This window comes from Ursus americanus, chromosome 7 (genome assembly GCF_024610735.1).
Source record: "Ursus americanus isolate L20-20 chromosome 7, mUrsAme1.1.p, whole genome shotgun sequence".
NCBI lineage: Eukaryota > Metazoa > Chordata > Mammalia > Carnivora > Ursidae > Ursus > Ursus americanus.
Window position 1 is genome coordinate 79,329,684 of NC_142133.1, and position 20,074 is coordinate 79,349,757.

The 20,074-nt window shown below is 45.3% G+C and overlaps 1 protein-coding gene across 3 annotated transcripts in view; it reads left to right on the forward strand.

The window, feature by feature from the left end:
• The window catches only part of ADAM17 (ADAM metallopeptidase domain 17), a 49,954-nt gene that overhangs the window by 26,179 nt on the left and 3,701 nt on the right, over positions 1 to 20,074 (forward strand). For 2 of the 3 annotated variants that reach the window (XM_045775951.2, XM_045775953.2), the window contains 11 exons: positions 210 to 299; positions 2,238 to 2,351; positions 3,902 to 4,046; positions 4,153 to 4,241; positions 5,818 to 5,970; positions 10,395 to 10,594; positions 11,421 to 11,524; positions 16,446 to 16,580; positions 18,156 to 18,286; positions 19,087 to 19,165; positions 19,939 to 20,027. In XM_045775951.2, coding sequence (XP_045631907.2) covers positions 210 to 299; positions 2,238 to 2,351; positions 3,902 to 4,046; positions 4,153 to 4,241; positions 5,818 to 5,970; positions 10,395 to 10,594; positions 11,421 to 11,524; positions 16,446 to 16,580; positions 18,156 to 18,286; positions 19,087 to 19,165; positions 19,939 to 20,027 — 1,329 coding nt within the window. Of the gene's footprint in view, positions 1 to 209; positions 300 to 2,232; positions 2,352 to 3,901; positions 4,047 to 4,152; positions 4,242 to 5,817; positions 5,971 to 10,394; positions 10,595 to 11,420; positions 11,525 to 16,445; positions 16,581 to 18,155; positions 18,287 to 19,086; positions 19,166 to 19,938; positions 20,028 to 20,074 lie in introns of those variants that run through there. The other variant, XM_045775954.2, reaches the window with a different exon arrangement.

The window sequence follows — 20,074 nt, forward strand, 5'->3', positions numbered from 1 at the left end:
AATAATACTCTAAGCTTGAGGCTAGGAGTACTTGTTTGTGTCATCAGTGATGAAGAATAATGTCTTAATGCTAGTTTTGTAATTGGTGGAAACTTTTACAGTGGCGTTTTCTCTAAACTGACCATTTTAATCCCTGCAAAATTCATATTATGTTGCAGGGTGTTAAACATACACGTGTCTTTTTTTCACTCTTTCTTTTATAAACACAGATAGAGCTTATTGACCGAGTGGATGACATCTATCGGAACACTTCATGGGACAACGCAGGTTTTAAAGGTTATGGAATACAGATAGAGCAGGTATTTACCAATGGATGTGGACGTGGCTTTTATTACTCCGCTGAGTGATGTGATGTAAATATTTGTCGCTTGTATTCAGACCCCAAAAGCTGACCTTCAACTCCAATCTTATAAATTCTCAAATGCCAGTGATTTTTAACCTGATAAATTGTATAGTGTTTTTGAATTAATTATTTACAGATTGTGAAGTTTTTTGTTCTTAGGCTTGTTATAGGCGGAAAGCCTTTTTCAGCTGCTGTGATCTCTTCTTTTTCTGAATTTATGTTGTTTTTATTCCCTTTGTTGTTTTACTTTGATTATGCTTTATGTCTTTAGTTAGAATGTTGACACATATTGTTGAATCCTTAGAAAATTTACTCAGAAATACTGTGTACATTGCAAGGCATTTATGCATATAGAACCAGTATGATATCTTTTCTCCAGAATTTTCTGGTTTTAATAATCTGTTAATAGAGCATGTCCAGTAATGGTATATTGATGTCATCTTAATTATATCTCATAGTAAACATTGTTCGAAATTGATAAGACTAACTAAAAAGACTTCTGAAGTTGGGTATTGCTTTGGAGAGATATTTAATGTGTAAATTATTGTCTCTTGTTTTTTCCAGGCTCTTTGTACTAAATTAACCATATTCTTATAGGTTCTGTTGTATAGAATTTAGAGATTAAGAAACAAAACTTTTGAAATCTTGCGTCATGATATATAAATGTTAAACTTATATAGTACTTGTATAAAACTAAGAGAATTGTTTTTCCCTTTTCCATTCTCTTTTACTGTTTTGCATTTTCTTTTGAGTTATTATTTGAATAGGTAATATATACACATGGTACAAAAGCCCCAGTGAAAAGTAAGTCTCTTCAACCTCTACTACTGTCAAACCAGTCCCTTTCCCCAGAAACATCCATGTCACAAGTTTCATAAGTGCTGTCCCGGAGAGATTTTGTGCATGCAGAGCATGTGTATGTGTATGTGTGTATTTGACACATGGTGGTATGCTCTACTCTTTTGCACTTGCTTTTTCATTTTGCAAATATGGTGGTGATTGTTCCATTGTGGTACATAGAAAGCTGCCTCCCTTGTCTAAAATAGCTGCATCACGTTCAAGTTTTAGGGGACCAATAAATAAAACTCCGTTTTGCCTTAAGAAGTTGGAACCACTTGGAAAAATAGGTGCAGTGCAGGAGATTGAAGTACCGGCTTTATAATAATAATAGATGGATTGGAGGGTGTGGTTTAGATGTGCAATCACAGTGGGCGTCTATCAATTTCATCCCAGGATTGATCTTGACCACCCGCCACCAAAGCTGCAGCGCCCTCCGTTGTGAGCTCACCATGTGGTGGCAGAGCAGACAGGATTACACCCCCTCCCGGCAGACACATCCAGAAGAGAGGCCAGAAAGGACTGAGCTGAGCATGGCTTTGTTCTTTTCCCTAAACACACTCACCGGTCGATAATGTTTCATCTCCTTTGGAGGAAAGCCTTTGTTTCTTTTTTATTACAGGATTAACATGAATTTTTACTGTATGTACAAGGAAAAGCCCCTGTTCTTTATAATCTTTTATTTCTGTGGGATGCAGTGACGGACATCTAATTGTTCTGTGTCTCTGCATCATTGACTGTAGTTGGAGTAAATATTTTAGGCTCAGGGAACCCAGGTTCTCATTTTGTCAAACTAAATGTAGAGGAAATAAGAGTTTAGGAGTACATTTATAAATTGATAAATAATTCACCGACATACATATTTTCCATACCATGTACTTCTCAGTGTGTTTTTAAATGAATATTAGAGATGAAGAATTTTATGGAATTTTGGTTTTAAAAAATTTTTCTATAACGGTAGATGATCTTATTTTGAATAGTTAAAATAGTGCAGTATTAGTTTAGTCTTGTGACTTTTTTCTGAAGTGTTCTAAGTATATTGTCTCTTTAAGTATAGATCCGCATTCTCAAGTCTCCACAAGAGGTGAAACCTGGTGAAAGGCACTATAACATGGCAAAAAGTTACCCAAATGAAGAAAAGGATGCTTGGGATGTGAAGATGTTGCTGGAGGTAGGTGGTCCCGGACATGATTCTGTTTGGACCCTTTGTGGTTTCTCGGACATGGGGTGTGTCTGCATCAGTGAAGGGGCGCACTGAGAAAGGTAATTGAGAACCAGGAGCAGTTCACCCCAGCTAATCCAGCAGTGACCTCACCCCTGCAGCAGGGCAGACAGCAAGATGGACCAAAAAGTTGTGAAAACGAAAAATGCAGGAAAGCGGTGCTTCTTGATCTTAGTATCTCTGAGAATCTAGTTGAAATATTGGGACTTTAGAAATATATACTCAATATAAACATGTTTTGCACACCATTTTGTTCAGGTTTCTTTGAAACTTATTGGTACATTTCCTAGGTCAGTAATTGTCAAACAGTATGAAAATATATAAGTAGCAATATAACTTGAAGACGTGAAAGGTTTTTTTTTATAGGATTTAAAAATGTTTGTGACTGTATTCTAATAATAAATCTGAAGATAGCCTAAACATTCTGTGCCATATGATTCTTGCCTCCACAGGGTATGATTAATCCTTTTTGCCACATATTTCAGTGTCTTGAGTTTGTGTATGCGATTGTTCTGTTGTAAAATCACCTTCTGTGAAGTGATAGTGATCTTTTAATATGTTAGTAAGCGTATTGGTTTCCTATGGCTGCTCTAACAAGTTACGCAAATTCAGCAGCTTGTAACAACACTTATTTATCTATGGTTTCCATGGGTTAGTCCACGCACAGTGTGGCTCATGAGTCTCACAAGGCAAAAGTGAAGTTTTCGAAGCTTGGATGAAGTTAAAGGTTACTACCAACTCTTTATCCAGGTTGAGATGCACAGAATGCTGCGTGTGTTTAGGACTCTGCGTGCCTTCTCTGCCGTGAAACGCTGCCAGGCCAGAGCTTGAGACTGCACTGTTCACGTCTGAAGAGGCTCAGCAAGGATGTTAGGCTGCTGGGGCTGCCAGTCACAAAACACCGCGGACTGGCGGCTTAAACAGCAGAAATTTATTTCTCACGGTTCTGGAGGCTGGAAAACCAAAGCAAACTTAAACAAAAACCCTGGGTGCCTGGCTGGTCAGTCGGAAGAGCATGCGACTCTTGATCTTAGTGTTGTGATATCGAGCCCCATGTTGGCTGTAGAGATTACCAAAAATAAACATACTTAAAAAACCAAACCAAACTAATAGGGTCCTTAAAATACTTCAGAGGATCTATTTGGTATTAGGTGCTGACATCCCCTGGAAGGAGTGTCCAAGCACTGGGACTTAAAAATTGGAATGTCTCCAGGGCTGGGCTGCATGGCTTCACACCAGCCCTCTCGGTTTTGAACTGCTGTGAAAAGCTCCCAGGTTCTTCCCTGTCCCATCCCCCTCCCTGACTAGATGGTAGCCCACTTCTTACCTCTAGAGGTGGGAGGAAATTGCACACGAGGAGCGTTGTGCTGCACAACTTTGGGGTTGCTGGTGTAGAGCTGCAGTTAGTCATATGGTGTTGTTCTCCTGTGTCTGGTTGAAACATCTTTTAGTCTGATGTAATTGTTAATCTAATTAAGAATACTTTTTTTTCCTTAAAGCAATTTAGCTTTGATATAGCTGAAGAAGCATCTAAAGTCTGCCTGGCACATCTTTTCACCTATCAAGACTTTGATATGGGAACTCTTGGGTTAGCTTATGTTGGTTCTCCCAGAGCAAACAGTCATGGAGGTGTTTGCCCAAAGGGTAAGTTTTCCATTTGTTGTGTGGATATGTGAGAATGGCAGACTGATTAGATTATATTGTAATCCGGTATAAAATAAGCAATTTGTCTGTTTCCTTTGTCCTCTAGCTTATTATAGTCCAATTGGAAAGAAGAATATCTATTTGAATAGTGGTTTGACCAGCACAAAAAATTATGGTAAAACCATCCTTACAAAGGTATGTTCTCTTATGTTTTAAAAGAAAAGATTTTTGAGTTTATTGTAGTGGACCCTGAGCTATATGTATTTATGTAGGTATCTTTTAAAAAAGTAATACATGCTTTTGTTTGTTTGTTTCTGCGTAAAAAAATGCATGTGTTTTGGTGGGAAATGTGAAAATAAAAAATATAAAGAAAAAGATAAAAAGCTACCTGTGAGATTTCTTTTGAGACCCATCAGGGTCATTGTTTTTCCTGAAGACACCCCTCCCAGAGCCCTTCATCCTGTGGTTTCTCTGTAGGCTACTTGGCTCCCAGTCCTGCAATGTAGCTGTCATTTGAAGACCTCCCTAAACTCCCTCATTTCCTGGACCTCATGTTCGTTCTTTTTTTTTTTAAGATTTTATTTATTTATTTGTGAGATCGAGTGGCGGTGGCGGGGGGGGGGTCAGAGGGAGAAGCAGACTCCCCGCCAAGCAGGGAACCCCATGCAGGGCTTGATACCGGGACTCCTGGATCATGACCTGAGCTGAAGGCAGACACTTAACTGAGTCACCCAGGCACCCCTGTTCTTTCTCTTTCTTGATTTATACCATCATTTTGGTGTCGCATATCTTCCAGGAGCTTCCTAAGAAAAGGGTACATGAGAGGCAAATTGAGATTTTTGCATATATGAAAATGTCTTTACCCTACTCTTAAACTTGATTGATAATTAAATTTTCTCAGCATTTGCAGGCATTGCTCCATTGTCTTCTGGTGTTTTGTGTTACTGTTAGAATTTGAAGTCATTCTGATTTTTTATCCTTTGAATGTGACCTGTTTTTTCCTCTGGAAGATTTTAGGATCTTGCTTTTGCCCAGGTATATCCATTAGGAATGTGTCGGTACATTGAACAAATCCGTACGACTGAAAATCTGACAAACAGCGACTTAAATAAGAGGTGTATTTGCTTCAGTCAACAAAAAGGTCATGGATAGCATCCTGTGGGTGCTGCAGCTGCTTAGTGATGCTCTCAGGGAGCCAGGATCTTCCCAGTTTTCAGTCAGCCCCCCTGAGCCCAGGCCTTTGTCCTCATGCTTATCGTCTGCTCACAAGATCGTTCTCTTCTGTGTTGCGGAAAGGAGGACAGAGCCTTGTCTGTCCCTTGTTTAAAACAACAACAACAACAAAAAAAACCCAAAAAAACAAAACTCTGGAAGTCCTACCCACTGGCTTCTATTTATATCTCACTGGACAGAATTGGTCATGTGACCGACCTGCCTTCAAAGAAATATGGGAAGGTGGCTATTTTAACAGAGTACATTGCCAACCCGAGCAGGATTAGGATTTTTTAAGGAAGAAGGGGAGAATGGATATTAATAAGAAATACTAGTTTCTGATATACTGGTAGTTTAGCTACGACGTTACACTTGGTATACGTTTGTTATCCCGCTGTGTTGGACCCTTCAGTCCATACATTCCCAACTCCCACAGTCCTACTGCTGTTCTCTTGATCGCATTAATCAGGACCCCATCTAAGAAAAGCAGGCGTAGCTGGCCAGAGCAGGTCATGGTTGGATATTAATTCATTATGCTTTCTTTGCATGATCCTTTAAGGAAGCTGACCTGGTAACAACTCATGAATTGGGACACAACTTTGGAGCAGAACATGATCCGGATGGCCTAGCGGAATGTGCCCCAAATGAGGACCAGGGAGGGAAATACGTTATGTATCCCATCGCTGTGAGTGGAGATCATGAGAACAATAAGGTATGTATCTTTTGGAGCTTTTTTAGGTTAGGAAGGAAAGAGGCTATGTTTAATTATAATGAGAGCTCAGAAAAGCCTTCCATTCCACAGATGGAACTGCAAATTATGAAGTACCATCAAACTTGGTTGTGTGTTTTAGAGTGAAATATGATCCATCGAAGCTGTCAAAATTAATTATGTTGATTGGGGCTATATGGAAAATTAGCGATAGTAAAGGCTCGTGTTGGAGTTGTAGATGGCAAGGTCTGGTGCAAGTTAAAAATTTCATGCCATTTCTTTCTTTTTTTTAAAGATTTTATTTGTTTGACAGTGAGAAAGCACAAGCAGGGGGAGCAGCAGGGGTAGAGGGAGAAGCAGGCTCCCTGCCGAGCAGGGAGCCTGATGTGGGACTCGATCCTAGGACCCCAGGATCATGACCTGAGCCAAAGGCAAACACTTAACCAACTAAGCCATCTAGGCACCCCAGAAATTTCATGTCATTTCTTATACAAGCTGTTGTTCTTTGAACTCTACTTAATTTGCATGTTTTCATAAACTTTTGCAACAAAATACATAATTTGCCAGACTACAAACCTCCCGTGGGAAAGGCCCTCGCTTGTCTTGTTCACAGCTCTGTCTCCAGTGTCTCGCAGGGTACCTGGCACGTAGTAATTTGTTGAGAAAATAAATGAACAGTTTGCTACCAGGGGTTTCTGAGAGTACACGAGTCCCATGGGAGAACCGTTAAGCGTGGCTACGACTGACTCTTAAGAGTCTGACCTGAAAGTGTTCACAGGCGTCTGGTTGGTGCATTTCACTTGAAGTTAAGCAGCGAAGCATCATGAGGAGAATGTACTAGTGTTGCTGCCAAGTTAGAGAGGGCTGACTCTGACCGGGAAGGATGAAGTATCTCTCCTGATGCCTTTTTAGAGCCAGGCCATGGCTCTTTAAAGCCTGGCAGGGAGCTAGAGGAAGGGATTACTTTTGTGTTTTCCTGGCCCTGACGCGGCTTTTGGAAGTTTTTTTCTCGTGTTCTTTTTGTCATCTTTTTCCTTGGCTGTTAAGGTGGCTTTGCACCTAAAGTTTTCTATTTCCTCCGCTTGATGGCTTGCGCCTGAGGCGCTCTGCACGCCTCGTTTGCCTATTCTTCTGATTGTCACATACCCTGTTGAATTTTCCACCGTTTTTCAGAGTTGTCTCTGCATTTCATTTTTTTTTTTAAGATTTTATTTATTTATTTGACGGAGAGAGAGCCAGCGAGAGAGGGAACACAAATGGGGGAGTGGGAGAGGAAGAAGCAGGCTTCCCATTGAGCGGGGAGCCTGATGCCGGGCTCGATCCCAGGATCCTGGGATCAGGCCCTGAGCTGAAGGCGGACGCTTAACGACTGAGCCACCCAGATGCCCCTCATTTTGTTTTTTTAATGATTGATTTATTTTGAGAGAGGGAGAGAGAACGTGCTCATGAGTGGGATGAGGGGCAGAGGGAGAGAGAGAATCTCAAGCAGACTCCCCATGGAGCCCGACACGGGGCTCAGTCTCACAACCCTGAGATTGTGACCTGAGCCAAAACCAAGGGTCAGATGCTTAACTGACTGAACCACCCATGCGCCCCTGTCTCTGCATTTCTAATCATGTACATTGTAGCTCAGTGCTATTCTGTAGAAGGTTCTGGGATGACGAAAACATTCTAGCCACAGGTGGCTATTGAGCACTCCAGATGTGACCGGAGAGACCAAGTAACTGAATTTTAAATTTTGTTTTATTCATTTTATTCTTCTTAAATTCTATTTTATATAAATTCAATAGTGATTGCCTAGGGCTGGAGCTGGGAATGGGAACTAACTGTAAAAGGACATGAGGGACCTTATTGGGACAAGAACATGTCTACAAACTCATTTATGGTGATGGCTGTACCACTTGGTAAAGTTATTGGAAATCACTGACTTGGACACTTGAAATGGGTGAATTTTGTGATATGTAAAATATGCCTTAATAAAGCTATTAAAAAGCAAACAACAACCCAATATTGGGGGCAGAGGGGAAGTGGCGAGGGTACAGAGGAGTTAGGAAGCCATGAGTTGATCATTGTTGAAGCTGGTAAGGGGCATATGGGTGTTCACAAGACTGTTCTGTCCATTTTGCAGCTGTGTGAACATTTCTCTAATAAAAAGTATGAAGTATGTGATGAGGAAAAAGAACTGAGATAGCCACGTTTGGCTCCTGGCTGTAGTATTAGTGCACTCTGTAGTCATATGCTGCTTTGTTATGAGGATGGTGTGAATACTTCGGGGAAAGTTGTCTTACTTTACAGACTCTTCCTCTGCAAGTTCTCCTTAGTGAAATTTCCCTGTGAGCTCTTCCATGGCCTTGTAATGACTTCTAAGGAGACTGGTGCCTGGCCAGAGCCTTTTTTTTTTTTTTTAATTCAGGAAGTGGAGGCATCTGGGTGGCTCAGTCGGTTAAGCGTCTGCTTTTGGCTCAGGTCATGATACCCTGGAGTCCTGGGATCGAGCCCTGCATTGCGCTCCCTGCTTAGCGGAGATTCTGCTTCTCCCTCTGCCCCTCCCCCTGTTCACTCTCTCAAATAAATAAAATCTTAAAAAAAAAATAAATTTAGGAAGTGGCAGTCTATCCACATTGAGCATAGAGCTTACTTTTTTTAAAAAGAGAATAAAACAGATAACTCTTGGGGCTCCTGGCTGGTTCAGTCAGTAGAGCACATGACTCTTGATCTCAGGGGTGTGAGTCCAAGCCCCATGTTGGATGTGGAGCTTACTTAAATAAGTGCGGGACAAGTAAAGGAAGTGCTACTTTATCAAAAAAGGACAATTTTCTCCATTTATTTATTTTGTCCCAAGCACATCATATTTAGTGTCTTTTCTATTTGTTTGGTTTACCCAAGTAGTGATTTTCTTGTAAAAAGATACTGGGTGTCTTCTAATCTACATTTTAAATGAATTCCTTAATAAAAATGTTTGTAACTAGATAAAAAGCGCTCCAGTTTCCTTGACCTTGATGGGCAGGGCTGGCACCTCCCCCAGACAAGCTGCTGAGCAGTGATGTGCCTCGGAGTCGCTGTGGTCAGATGGCGCGAGGGGAGTGAGCTCGTAGGAGGGTTTGTTGGCACAAGAGGAGAGAGTGTGGGAAGGGTGCAAAGAGAAGGCCAGAGGTCTTCAGGGAGCGTGAAAACCATGTTCCTCTTCTCTCTGCCCAAGGGCCCCGCCACTCGGGGTGTGACTCTGATAAGTTAGTGAGGAGGCTTCTCGCTGCTTCAGTGGGAATTCTGATTTCTGAGCATCTGCTCTCCCGTGAGTGAACTGTTAAAATTGAGTTCATGAATCTGCAGTGCTCGTGAGTAAACCCAGCAAATTCTAACTGCCCGAGGCCTAGACTGAAATAACCAGACCCCTTAAATATCTTTACCCTAGAATAAATGGGAAGATCCTTAAAAAAAAACAAGCCCATTTAGTATTTTCTGTGTAGGGTGATAAACTTAGATACCATTCTAAAACTAATCCTTTCCGTATCTGATCAACAATCACAGTTACCTTTGGGGAGGGTCCTGTGCTCTCTGCTCCTCAGGGGCTTCCTGGCTCTCGTCTGGGGCAAAAGTGAAGCCATTTTAGCAACTGTGCAGCAATTGTGGAGACCCTGCCTTAAGAAATCACTGCACAAGTTTTCCTCAAGTCTTTTACTCCCTGTCTTGCTAATTTCAGATTGGTTTCGGAAATGGACTCCATTTCAGAGCTCCTGGTAAAAATCCCCAAATTTATCAGGAAGCCATTTCCCTGGTTCTGTATTGCAAGTAGAGAAGCTAGGGTAGAGGCTTCCTTTGGGACATTGGTCACTTGTAGAAATCTAAAAATCATGGAGACCCATGTGAATGTTTAGGTAACAATTTGGATTTTTATCTTTTAATAGACGATATGTAATATCCTACCTCTTACTGTGCTCACCTATTTAAAAACTTGGAACATGGGTCGTTCGTATACACAGCCAGGGAAAAGAGAAGGAAGTAAATCAGAGAGAGACTCCGTTTTGCATCCCAGAATCCTCATGTCCAGGAAGGTGATGGCGCGTGCCGCCTTTCGCCGTCACTGCAGCAGCGCCGGGTGCCAGCCAAGGGTCTGGTGGGGCCGGGGCGTGGGTCCTCTTGACGGGCCTGGCTGGGATGCATGGTCTCAGTGTTTGTACAGCTTGCCTGGGAAGAATTCTAGGCTCTTGACCAAATTCACACCAGCTTTTGGGCACCCTACTGCGGGGCACAACTTGATTCCGCATAGCTGGCCTTTTGAGGTGATGGTGATGGAATCTGACAGACCTTCAAGGTGGCTCTGACTGTGGCTGTTAGAGTAAGAGTTTGTCTGTAGAGAAGAAACACAAACACTACGTGGGAATGACGTATTGTTCTTTTGGTTCCTTTGTGGCCTTTTCTCTTGTAAGATGTTTTCAAACTGCAGTAAGCAGTCCATCTATAAGACCATTGAAAGTAAGGCCCAGGAATGTTTTCAAGAGCGAAGCAACAAGGTGTGTGGGAACTCCAGGGTGGACGAAGGAGAGGAGTGCGACCCGGGCATCATGTACCTGAACAACGACACGTGCTGTAGCAGTGACTGCATGCTCAGGGCGGGCGTGCAGTGCAGGTGAGCTCGTGGCCTGAGAGTCGGGAAGGGGCGGTGCTGCGTGGGCGTGTTTGTCTCTCTCCGTCCTTTACAGCAGGAAAACTTTCTGGGAAGCAGTGTGACTTTATGTCACAAAACCTTTAATCTTATAGACGTTTTGATTCAGGATCCCACAGGTCAGAGTTTTTTCTAAGGAGATGCGAGGGGTGATTAAATGAGGATGTTCACAGCTGCTTTCTTTTATAGCGACAAGATATTAGACCCAATCAGAATGACAGTCCTGAGATCTGAAGTTTTGTGTTTCTATTGCATTCTATGCAGTAAACAGTGTTGGAGAATACTGTTCAATGGCATACGCTAAATGCAGAGGAAGCAGGTTACAAATTCGAAGGTACCGATGTTTCCATGTTGCTGGCTGGTGCTGGCTTAGTTTAGAAGGAAAGCTTGAGTTTATGGTGAGAAGCAGATGCGTATTGTCGTCGTAGACACTGATGGCAACTAGGACTCTGGCTGCCTAGTTTCCTCTCTGTGGATGGCCTTGCAGGCCCATGTCTTCCTTTTTTTTTTTTCCTTTTCTCTCTTTTTTAAAATTACCGCATTAATAAAAACCAAGGATACCAAGGTGTTCTAAGGTGGAGTCCCCTTGGACCTTTCTGCGCTTCCTGCCTACGTCGCTGCTGCCTCAGGCCGCAGTAGGAAGCGCGGACAGAGTGTAGGCAGGTGGGCTGGCGTCTGGGTGGCCCAGCCGGGAGGCCTTCCCTGCCATCTTCAGGGCCCTGTGTCATGACCGTAGCGTTTGCCGTGGGGCTGACGTTTGACTGGACCTGTGTCTGCTCTACCTCTGCAGTGATAGGAACAGCCCTTGCTGTAAAAACTGTCAGTTCGAGACTGCCCAGAAGAAGTGCCAAGAGGCTATTAATGCTACTTGCAAAGGCGTGTCTTACTGCACAGGTGAGTCCTGCTGCTGCTTCTCTTGGGATGCTTTGCTCAGGTGAGTATGTGTATGTTTGAAACAACACTGTATTTCGTTCAGATGAAAACAGTCTTCCCAGTCATACTCCTTAGTTTGAGATGCACTTCCCAGTGGTCGGTGCCGGACCCGTCCTGCTTGCTTTCTTATTACTTGCCTTTCGTCGACTTTGTTCCCATCACCTCGTTCCTATTACAGGCCGCGCTGTAATGCGTTTAATATTTGCCTGGGTTTGTGTATTTCCTTGAAAGATAATATAGTGTTTTTTTGTGTATATATGTGTTTTTAATAGGCCAGGATAATACTCTACTTTAGATCTTTTTTTAAACTCAGTGCTGTGTTTTTATGAATCATCTCTGTCGTGCCGTCTGTCTTTGTCTGTATCCATGTCTGTACATAGTTCATTGTTTGGGGCACCTGCTGAGTTTACTTGTGTGACGTAGTGTATTGTACTCATCTGTTCACTAAGTGATGGCTTGGATGGCCTTCATCTTCTGGATACCGCAGGTAGGACTGCGACAGACAGTCTCCCACGCCTCTTCAGGTGTGGTAAGGGTTTCCTGGGTGCACGTGGAGGAGCGGAATTGCTTGCTCATAGAAAGCAGCCCTGCGTTGATCTCTAGAACAGTGGTCCTGGTGCGTCCGTCATGTGTGCAGATTCCCGCGTTCCAGTGTCCTTGTCAACCCTCCCTGTTACCCAGATGGTCTTTATTTTTTTGCCAGTCTGATGAGGGCAAAGTGATCTGTTCTCTGTATTTGCATGTTTCTTGAACATCTCCCTTTATCTGTTAGCCATTCAGATTTTTCCTTTTATGAATAGCCAGTTCATATATTTGGTCCTTTTTAAAAATTATTATTTATTTGTTTAAAGTAGTCTCTGTGCCCTACATGGGGCTTGAACTCACAACCCTAAGATCAAGAGCTGCATGTTCTGGGGCGCCTGGGTGGTTCAGCTCTCTCGGTTTTGGCTCAGGTCACAGTCTCAGGGTTGTGGGGCTGAGCCCCACGTTGGGCTCTGTGCTCAGCGGGAAGTCTGAGATTCTCTCTCTCCCTCTGCTCCTACCCCCGATCATGCATCCTTTTGTGCACTGTTGTGCTTTCTCTCTCTCAAGTAAACCTAAGAAAAAAAAAAGGAGTCGCCTGCTCGAACAGCTGAGCCGGAGCCAGCCAACAGGGTGCCTCGATTTGGTCCATTTTTAAAAACTGGGTTTCATGTCTTTTTGCTGTTGTTGATTCGGAGGAGCTGTTGTACGATAATTTGGTTTAGAAGTTGCACACACCTCCCTCCTGTTGTCTTTGGCACAGAAACCTTAATTTTAATGTAATCATATCTTGCTGTTGTGGGGTGTATATGTATTGTTTTGAATTGTGGACAGTTACAGAGATCTTTCCCACAGCTTTTTCTGTTAGGTTCATAATTTTACCTTCTACAGTTAGGACTTTAATCCATCTGGAGCTAATCTTTATATTGACTGTGCATATTTTCCGAATTCTGTCAGTTCCTAAAAGATTTTCAAAGCTCTGCTCTTAGGTACATAACTGGACATAGTCTCTACATTTTCTTGATCTGCTCTTTGTTTACCAGTATTTTAATGTTGCTTTTTGACCTTTGTGATTTTTTTTTTGACTTACATATTTTAGTTAATAGTCTGCTACCCCAGATTTTTTTGGTTCCTATTTGTCTGGTGTATCTCTTCCATTCTTTTATTTTTCTATCTTTCTGGGTTTTTTGGTTGGTTGGTATGGTTTTCTTAACAGCTTTATTAGATTCAGTTAATATAGCATATTGTTCATCCATTTATTTATTTTTTTAAAGATTTTCTTAGAGAGAGAGAGAGAGAGCGAGAGCCCATGCATGAGTGGGGAGGAGAAGCCGAGGGAGAGGGAGAAGCCGACTCCCTGCTGGGCAGGGAGCCCCATGCCAGGCCTTGATCCCAAGACTCTGGGATCATGACCTGTGCCAAAGGCAGACGCTTAACCGACTGAGCCACCCAGGCGCCCTGTTTCCCCATTTAAAGTGTAAGGTTAGTGGTTTCTAAGGTGTTCGCGTGTGCAACTACCAACACAGTGTTAGAACGTTTTCATCACCTCAAAAAGAAACCTGTGTCCTGTAGCCATCGCTGAATCCCCTCATCCCCCCCAAACCCCAGACAGCCAGTAATCTACTTTTTGTCTCTGTGTATTTGCCTGTTCTGGACATTTCCTATAAATGGACTCCTACAGTACATGGCACTTTGCAGCTGTCTTCTTTCCGTCAGAATCACGTTTTCAAGATTGATCCGTGCCGTAGCGTGAAGCAGGACTTCGTTTGTGCTGATTGCCCAGTGATCGCCCGGTGTGTTAGGATGGGCCACATTTTGTTTCATTCGTTCATCAGTGGATGGACTTTCGGATTATTTCCACTTTCTGATGATGAATAACACTGCTGCAGACATTTCTGTGCAAGATTTTGGGTGGTTGTATGTCTGTCTTTCCCCTGTCTAGACCCAGGAGCAGAATTGCTGGGTCATGCGGTAACTGTTCCGTTTGCGGCGCTGCTAGGCTGTTTCCCCAGGGGCTGCGCCACTTTACATTCCCACTGGCAGTGTCCGAGGCTGCTGTGTGTCCTCATCCTCAGCAACACTTGTCTTTTTGATTCCTCGTGAAGCTTTGTCTCAGTTTGGTTTTTCCTTTGGCTTTTCAGTGTGCATTTTATCAGATGCCACTCGTGACGTACATCCTGAGATCTGTCTGCATGACCGCAGTTTGCCACTTGTCAGGAGCCGAGCGTCTCAGTCAAGCTTCACAGTTTCTAGCTGTGCTCTATGTTTCAGTCTTTATTTTAGTAATAAAGCAGATTCAGAAAAATGTTCTTAAAGAAGCATAAGCAAAGCAATTTGAAAAAATTCATTCGTTCTTATCAAATAGCCCTTTGTTCCCTTGATATTTTATATGAAGGAGCAGCGAGCAGAACATAAACTCATTAGAAGGACTCAGCATCAGCATCACCTGGGACCTTGTTAGAAGTGGACATTCTTGGTCCCCTCCACCTCCCCACCCCCCGGCCCAGTGCCCCGGCAGCTCTGAGGACGGGCGCAGCGATCTGTGCCACGAGCTCCATCTGCCCGCTGGGTCTGCCGCACCCTGAGCCTTGAGAGCCCAGTGAGCTGGTGGCGCTGTGTTTTTAGTGCTTCCTCTGTGTCTGAGGCTGTGGTATTGGCGCTCAGAGAGCACATGTTCAGCACATCCTCACGAGGCAGTTTGGATGTACATGTCAGGGCGGCAGCCCACCCCGAGAACACCATGCGGTGCGGCCTCTCCCTTCACCGGCGTGCCGCCCTTCCCCCGCAGCCTGCTTTCAGCGGCAGGTGTGTCGCGTGCCGGTCCTGTTGATGCAGAACGCCCAGTGCCGTAAGGGGTGCGTCAGACCGGAGGCATGTGTGGTGTGCCTGCACTAGGGTGTGGTGTGTATTGGGTGCTTCATGGAAGAGGCTGCTTTTGTTTGAGACAGGACAGGTTCCTTTAAGTTTCCTGGCAGTGTTCCAGTGACTTTGAAGTCCGAGTTCTTTCGGACTCTGTGGATGGGTCCCATTCGACAGGTGGAAGGCCAGGCCTCCATCTCTGGTCACCGTCTGCTGTTTGCATGTAGTAGTTCTCTTCTTGTGGTCATGTTTAACTGCGTGTGTTGCTCATTTTCCACAATAAGCCCCTCATTCCATCCTCTCAGTTGAATTTAACATCCTTCTGTGGCTTTTGTCCAGAAGAATCATTGATTCATTTAAGAAATATTTGTGGCATACTTACGGTTTGTGGTAGGGACTGGACATAAGTTTGATTCATTAATAGATTTGATCTTTGCTCTCATGGAGCTCACCAGTCTGTGAGAGGGGAGCCAAAAACAACATCACATAGGTGTAGATTGAGGGGTGCCTGGGTGGCTCGGTCAGTTGAGTGCCCAACTCTTGATCTTAGCTCAGGTCTTTTTTTTTTTTTTTTTAGATTTTATTTATTTGACAGAGAACACACAAGCGGGGGGCAGGGGTGGCAGGAGAGGGAGAAGCAGGCTCCCCGCTGAGCAGGGAGCCCGATGTGGGGCTCTGTCCTAGGACTCTGGGACCATGACCTGAGCTGAAGGCAGACACTTAACCGACCGAGCCAGGTGCCTTCAGCTCAGATCTTGATCTCAGGGTCGTGAGTTCGAGCCCTGCTTTGGGATCCTTGCTGGGTGTGGAGCCTACTTTAAAAAAAGAAAAAAAAAGATGTAAATTGCAAAGTGTGTGCTTGAAGGAGAGGAGTAGCTGTAGCAGGGGAGCGTTGTGGGGTGAAAGTAGGGCCCCAGGAGGTCTGAGGGTCTTCGAGCCAGATCTAAGGGTGAGAAAAAGCCAGCCAGTGCCCTCCAAGGTGGAAACGAGAACATTCCAGGTAAACCGAACAGCATAGTTACGGTTCCGAGGGAGAGACCCTGGAGAGGTGAGGACATCGGAGCCTGGCTGAGGTGGGGGCTCAGGAGTGGCCGTGGGTGAGGTTGGAGGAGCCTGGCCGGCCGCTGCTGTGAGCCTCCCCGCAGAGCTTGATTTTCAGTTCAAGGGGCGGCTGTAATGTCTGCTTCGTAGATGTTACATATGTACGTACTCTGTCATATGTAGTTCTGTTTCACCATAAAAAGGTAAAAGCAAAATGTTCAATAGTGGCTGAGGGGTGGTTTGGGAGCACGGGGACCCGCACCACGCAGGGCGGGGTACCCAGCCAGGCACTTGATGCTAATCGGCTGAGTGGATGTGGGCCACTGGCGTCCTGCTTCCGGGTCACTTCTCACTCTTTGTGAAGTGTGGTGCTAATGTTTGTGAGAATCAGAGGCCTGCCCCTGTAGGACTGCTGGCCATGTGACTCACGGTGACCTGTGTGCTTACTGCGTGCTTCCAGGTAACAGCAGTGAGTGCCCCCCTCCTGGCAATGCTGCAGATGACACGGTGTGCTTGGACCTCGGCAAGTGTAAAGATGGGAAGTGCGTCCCCTTCTGTGAGCGGGAGCAGCAGCTGGAGTCCTGCGCGTGTAACGGTGAGCACACGTCCGCGCTGCGTCTTTGCAGCAGGAGGGGAGACGGTCTGTGTCTGCCAGGCCCTGTCCCTCCCTCGGGTGGCCCAGCAATACAGGCTGCTCGCTGCTGGCCGGGGTGGTGGTAAGAACGCAGCCAGGGTCGGGGAAGGGCAGGGTGGTCTGTGACAGCTCTCCGGATTCAGATCCTGGCGCCTGTCTTGTGTGTGAAAACTGGCCTGTCGGTCTTCCTTCTGGCTCCATTTTCAGACCATGTGCCCGGCTGAGGGCTGGGAGAGGCTGAGTGGGTAGATGGAGGTCTGTCCTCACTGCGCCCCGCCCGCCGTGTCTTACACACTGTGAACGCAGCAGGAACCGGCTGCTGCTTACCTGCAGTGAACGCGGACGTTCCTTTAGGACTACAGCGGGGGCGAGCTGGTTCCAGGGTCTGACCCTGTCAGGGAGTTTGCTATTGTCACCAGCACTGAGCCTGCTGCCCTGTCTCCCTGCCAGATGTCTGGGGCAGGGGCCTCACTTAGCGATGGTTGGTGACATCATGCTGGCCTCTTAGACTTGTCCTCAGGTTTCCACCTTCTATTTTTGGAACTCCTGGGTCTGAGAAGGGACCTTGGGGACTGACGAGGCTCCAAGCTTCCCACCCTGCCTCCCCCCACCCAGAGGGTTCTGTTGCGTTCAGAACAACCCAGCAGCCAGAGCCACTAGGTCGGGAACTCCCCGTGCATACGGCGGAGGCAGCGGCTCTTCCAGGGGAGCGAGTACATATGGAAGCTAACACACGGTAGACGCCAAGTAAGTCATTTCCCGAGGGAGTGGCAGGAGGCTTGCGATGCCTTGGAGAGACACATAGGAAATGCCCAGGAAATGCTTGATCAACGAATGAATGATGAAAAGGTTTTTCTTCTCCCATTAAAGCGGTTTTGCTGGTTTTTGTGTTCTGGTTGATTTCAGTTCCTCCCGAGTAAGTGTAACTGTGGACTTCTTCTGGGTCACGTACTGTCCCGAGTTATGTTGCCAGTTGACTTTTTGGGCATTTCTGCTGTTGGTGTGTGTTCCACGAGGCTTATGTGGTGCCCAGTTGGTTCTATGACCCCACGTGCTGTGGGCGGTAGGTCTAGATGGAGGGCATCTTGGTTTTGGCCGCTGTGCTCACATCACACGTCCTCTCCCTCCATCTGCCCCGGGCTGTTCTGTTGAAGCTGTGCTGGCTCTCGCTAGAGCCTTGGTTCTCCAAGGGTGTATTTGAAACGGAGACGCCAAGGGTTGAAATCAGTGTAATAAGAATGTCGGGATGAAGGGAAACATTGAGTATCATAAAGGAGTTGAAGTAGAATAATTTGGCTTTTAATCTGTTAAAGGAAACTCTTTGGTGTAAATTGTTTTTACCTTGTGGCCTCTCTGAGGATCAAGGAACCTGAACTCAGAAGTTAGTCTTTGGGGGTGAATGAGGGATAGTTTGCTATTGAAATGAAAAATAAATGCATTTCCTTCCCCGTTGGGAGCGGGGTGGGGAGGAGAGGAGGGAAGCAGGAGCGTCAGGTCTGCACTCCAGCTGCCCTACATTCCCTGATTCTGTTCCAGAAACTGACAACTCGTGCAAGGTGTGCTGCAGGGACCCCTCAGGCCGGTGTGTGCCCTACGTGGATGCAGAACAGAAGAACTTATTCTTGAGGAAAGGAAAGCCCTGTACGGTGGGCTTCTGCGACATGAATGTGAGTGCTTACTTGGGTGCAGCTTTTTCTGCAACAGCCAGACAGGCAGTTTTGATATTGTAAAGACTTGATTTTGCCAGTGGAAGGAGTCCTGCCACGCTTTCATAACCCACTGCTTGCTCTTGTGTGCACGGCCACCTGGGGGAGGCGGCCAGGTGCTCTTGGGAAACTGGAGTGCACTCTCTCCAGAGCAGGGGACCCCGAGTCCAGTGACTGGGTGGGACCTAGGGGGCCTTTTTGGTAAAGCTCGTTCGTTTTAGGCAGTGTTAATTACTTGGTTTTCTAGACTAATTATAAAATTGACTAAGATTGTGAAATCACAAGTTTTGATTTTGAAACCAGTGCTGATACAGGGAAGACCAAGAGGTGGCTTGACGCACCTGCGTTAGACCCTCTTGTTCTCTAGAGAAACACCTAGAGCCACAGAAGAGGATTTAGAGGGGTTAGGCCAGCTTCCCTGGGCAGTCAGTGTTCCTCCTGCTCACTGCGCACGCGTGTGTGTGTGTGTGTGCGTGTGTGTGTGGGGTCAGTAGAGGTCTTGCTAGAGGACCTCGTCTTAAAATTGGTTTTCTCAAGTTTCGTTTCCTGGGACTTCTAAATTCACGTATAAAAACGGACTAATTGTGGAAGTGTCAGTATACAAGTGTCAGTATACACCTGCTTTCTTAGGTCCTGTGTCAAAAAATAGGTCATCTGAGGGTTTGATTTAATGAAGCCTTTTCACGTCCGTTATTTGTGCCGCCAGGCTGCTGCTAAATGCAGCACTTCTCGGGGCAGTACTGTGTGTTTCCTCTTCATAGGGCAAGTGTGAGAAGCGAGTACAGGACGTCATTGAGCGATTTTGGGATTTCATTGACCAGCTGAGCATCAATACTTTTGGTAGGTGATTTCCCTGGGTGGCTCTTTGCTTGGAACTGAGCCAGTTTCGGTGATGACATGAGAAAAGTGTGCTTTCGGATTAATATGTTCTAATCCTGCAACAGCAGATGGAAATATTCACAGCTTTTGTTGAAACAACTTTGTCAGCTAAGATGAAGTGGACTCCTAGCTCTCCCCGTGTAGTGCAGATGCCCGATTTTCAGACAAGGAAAGTCTGTACTTTGTCAAAATGCTGACTTCCTTCTTTAACAAATGAACACCTGATACCATAAGCATGGTCCAGTCCTGTAGATTGTAAACCTGAATCCTATCTGATATAAGCATCATTTAAAAGTGGGCCTCAAAACAAAAAGTGGGTCTCAGATTTTGCAGAAGCAGCAATGTATTCGGTCTTGCAGGGTTCATAATTTATAGTCACAAAAGTAATACCCGGATAGCAACAACTTTGTCCTGTTAAGCATCGTTGCGAGTAGTAGCCCTCTCTGTGCTTAGCGCCTCACACCGTCACTCCGGGGATCGTGTTGAGCACTGTGTGACATCATCTATTCTTCTCCGCAAGTATGTCAGGGCTGTGTCTGGAAGAGCACCTGTGGTTCGGGGAGGTGGCCCAGGCTAGCATAGGTGACACCGACACTATTGAGGACCGCCTCAGTATTATTACCACCTGGCCGGCTGTCTGTGGCATTTGACACAATGGTAATATGCTAAGAGCATTTAATGTTGAGTGTCTAAAATACTTGATCAGAACATTCACTGTTTGGAATTGTTCGCAGGGAAGTTTTTGGCGGACAACATCGTAGGTTCCGTCCTGGTTTTCTCCTTGATATTTTGGATCCCCTTCAGCATTCTTGTCCATTGCGTGGTAAGTTGCCAGCTTGCAGGTAATAAGATATTTTATTAGAATTTTGT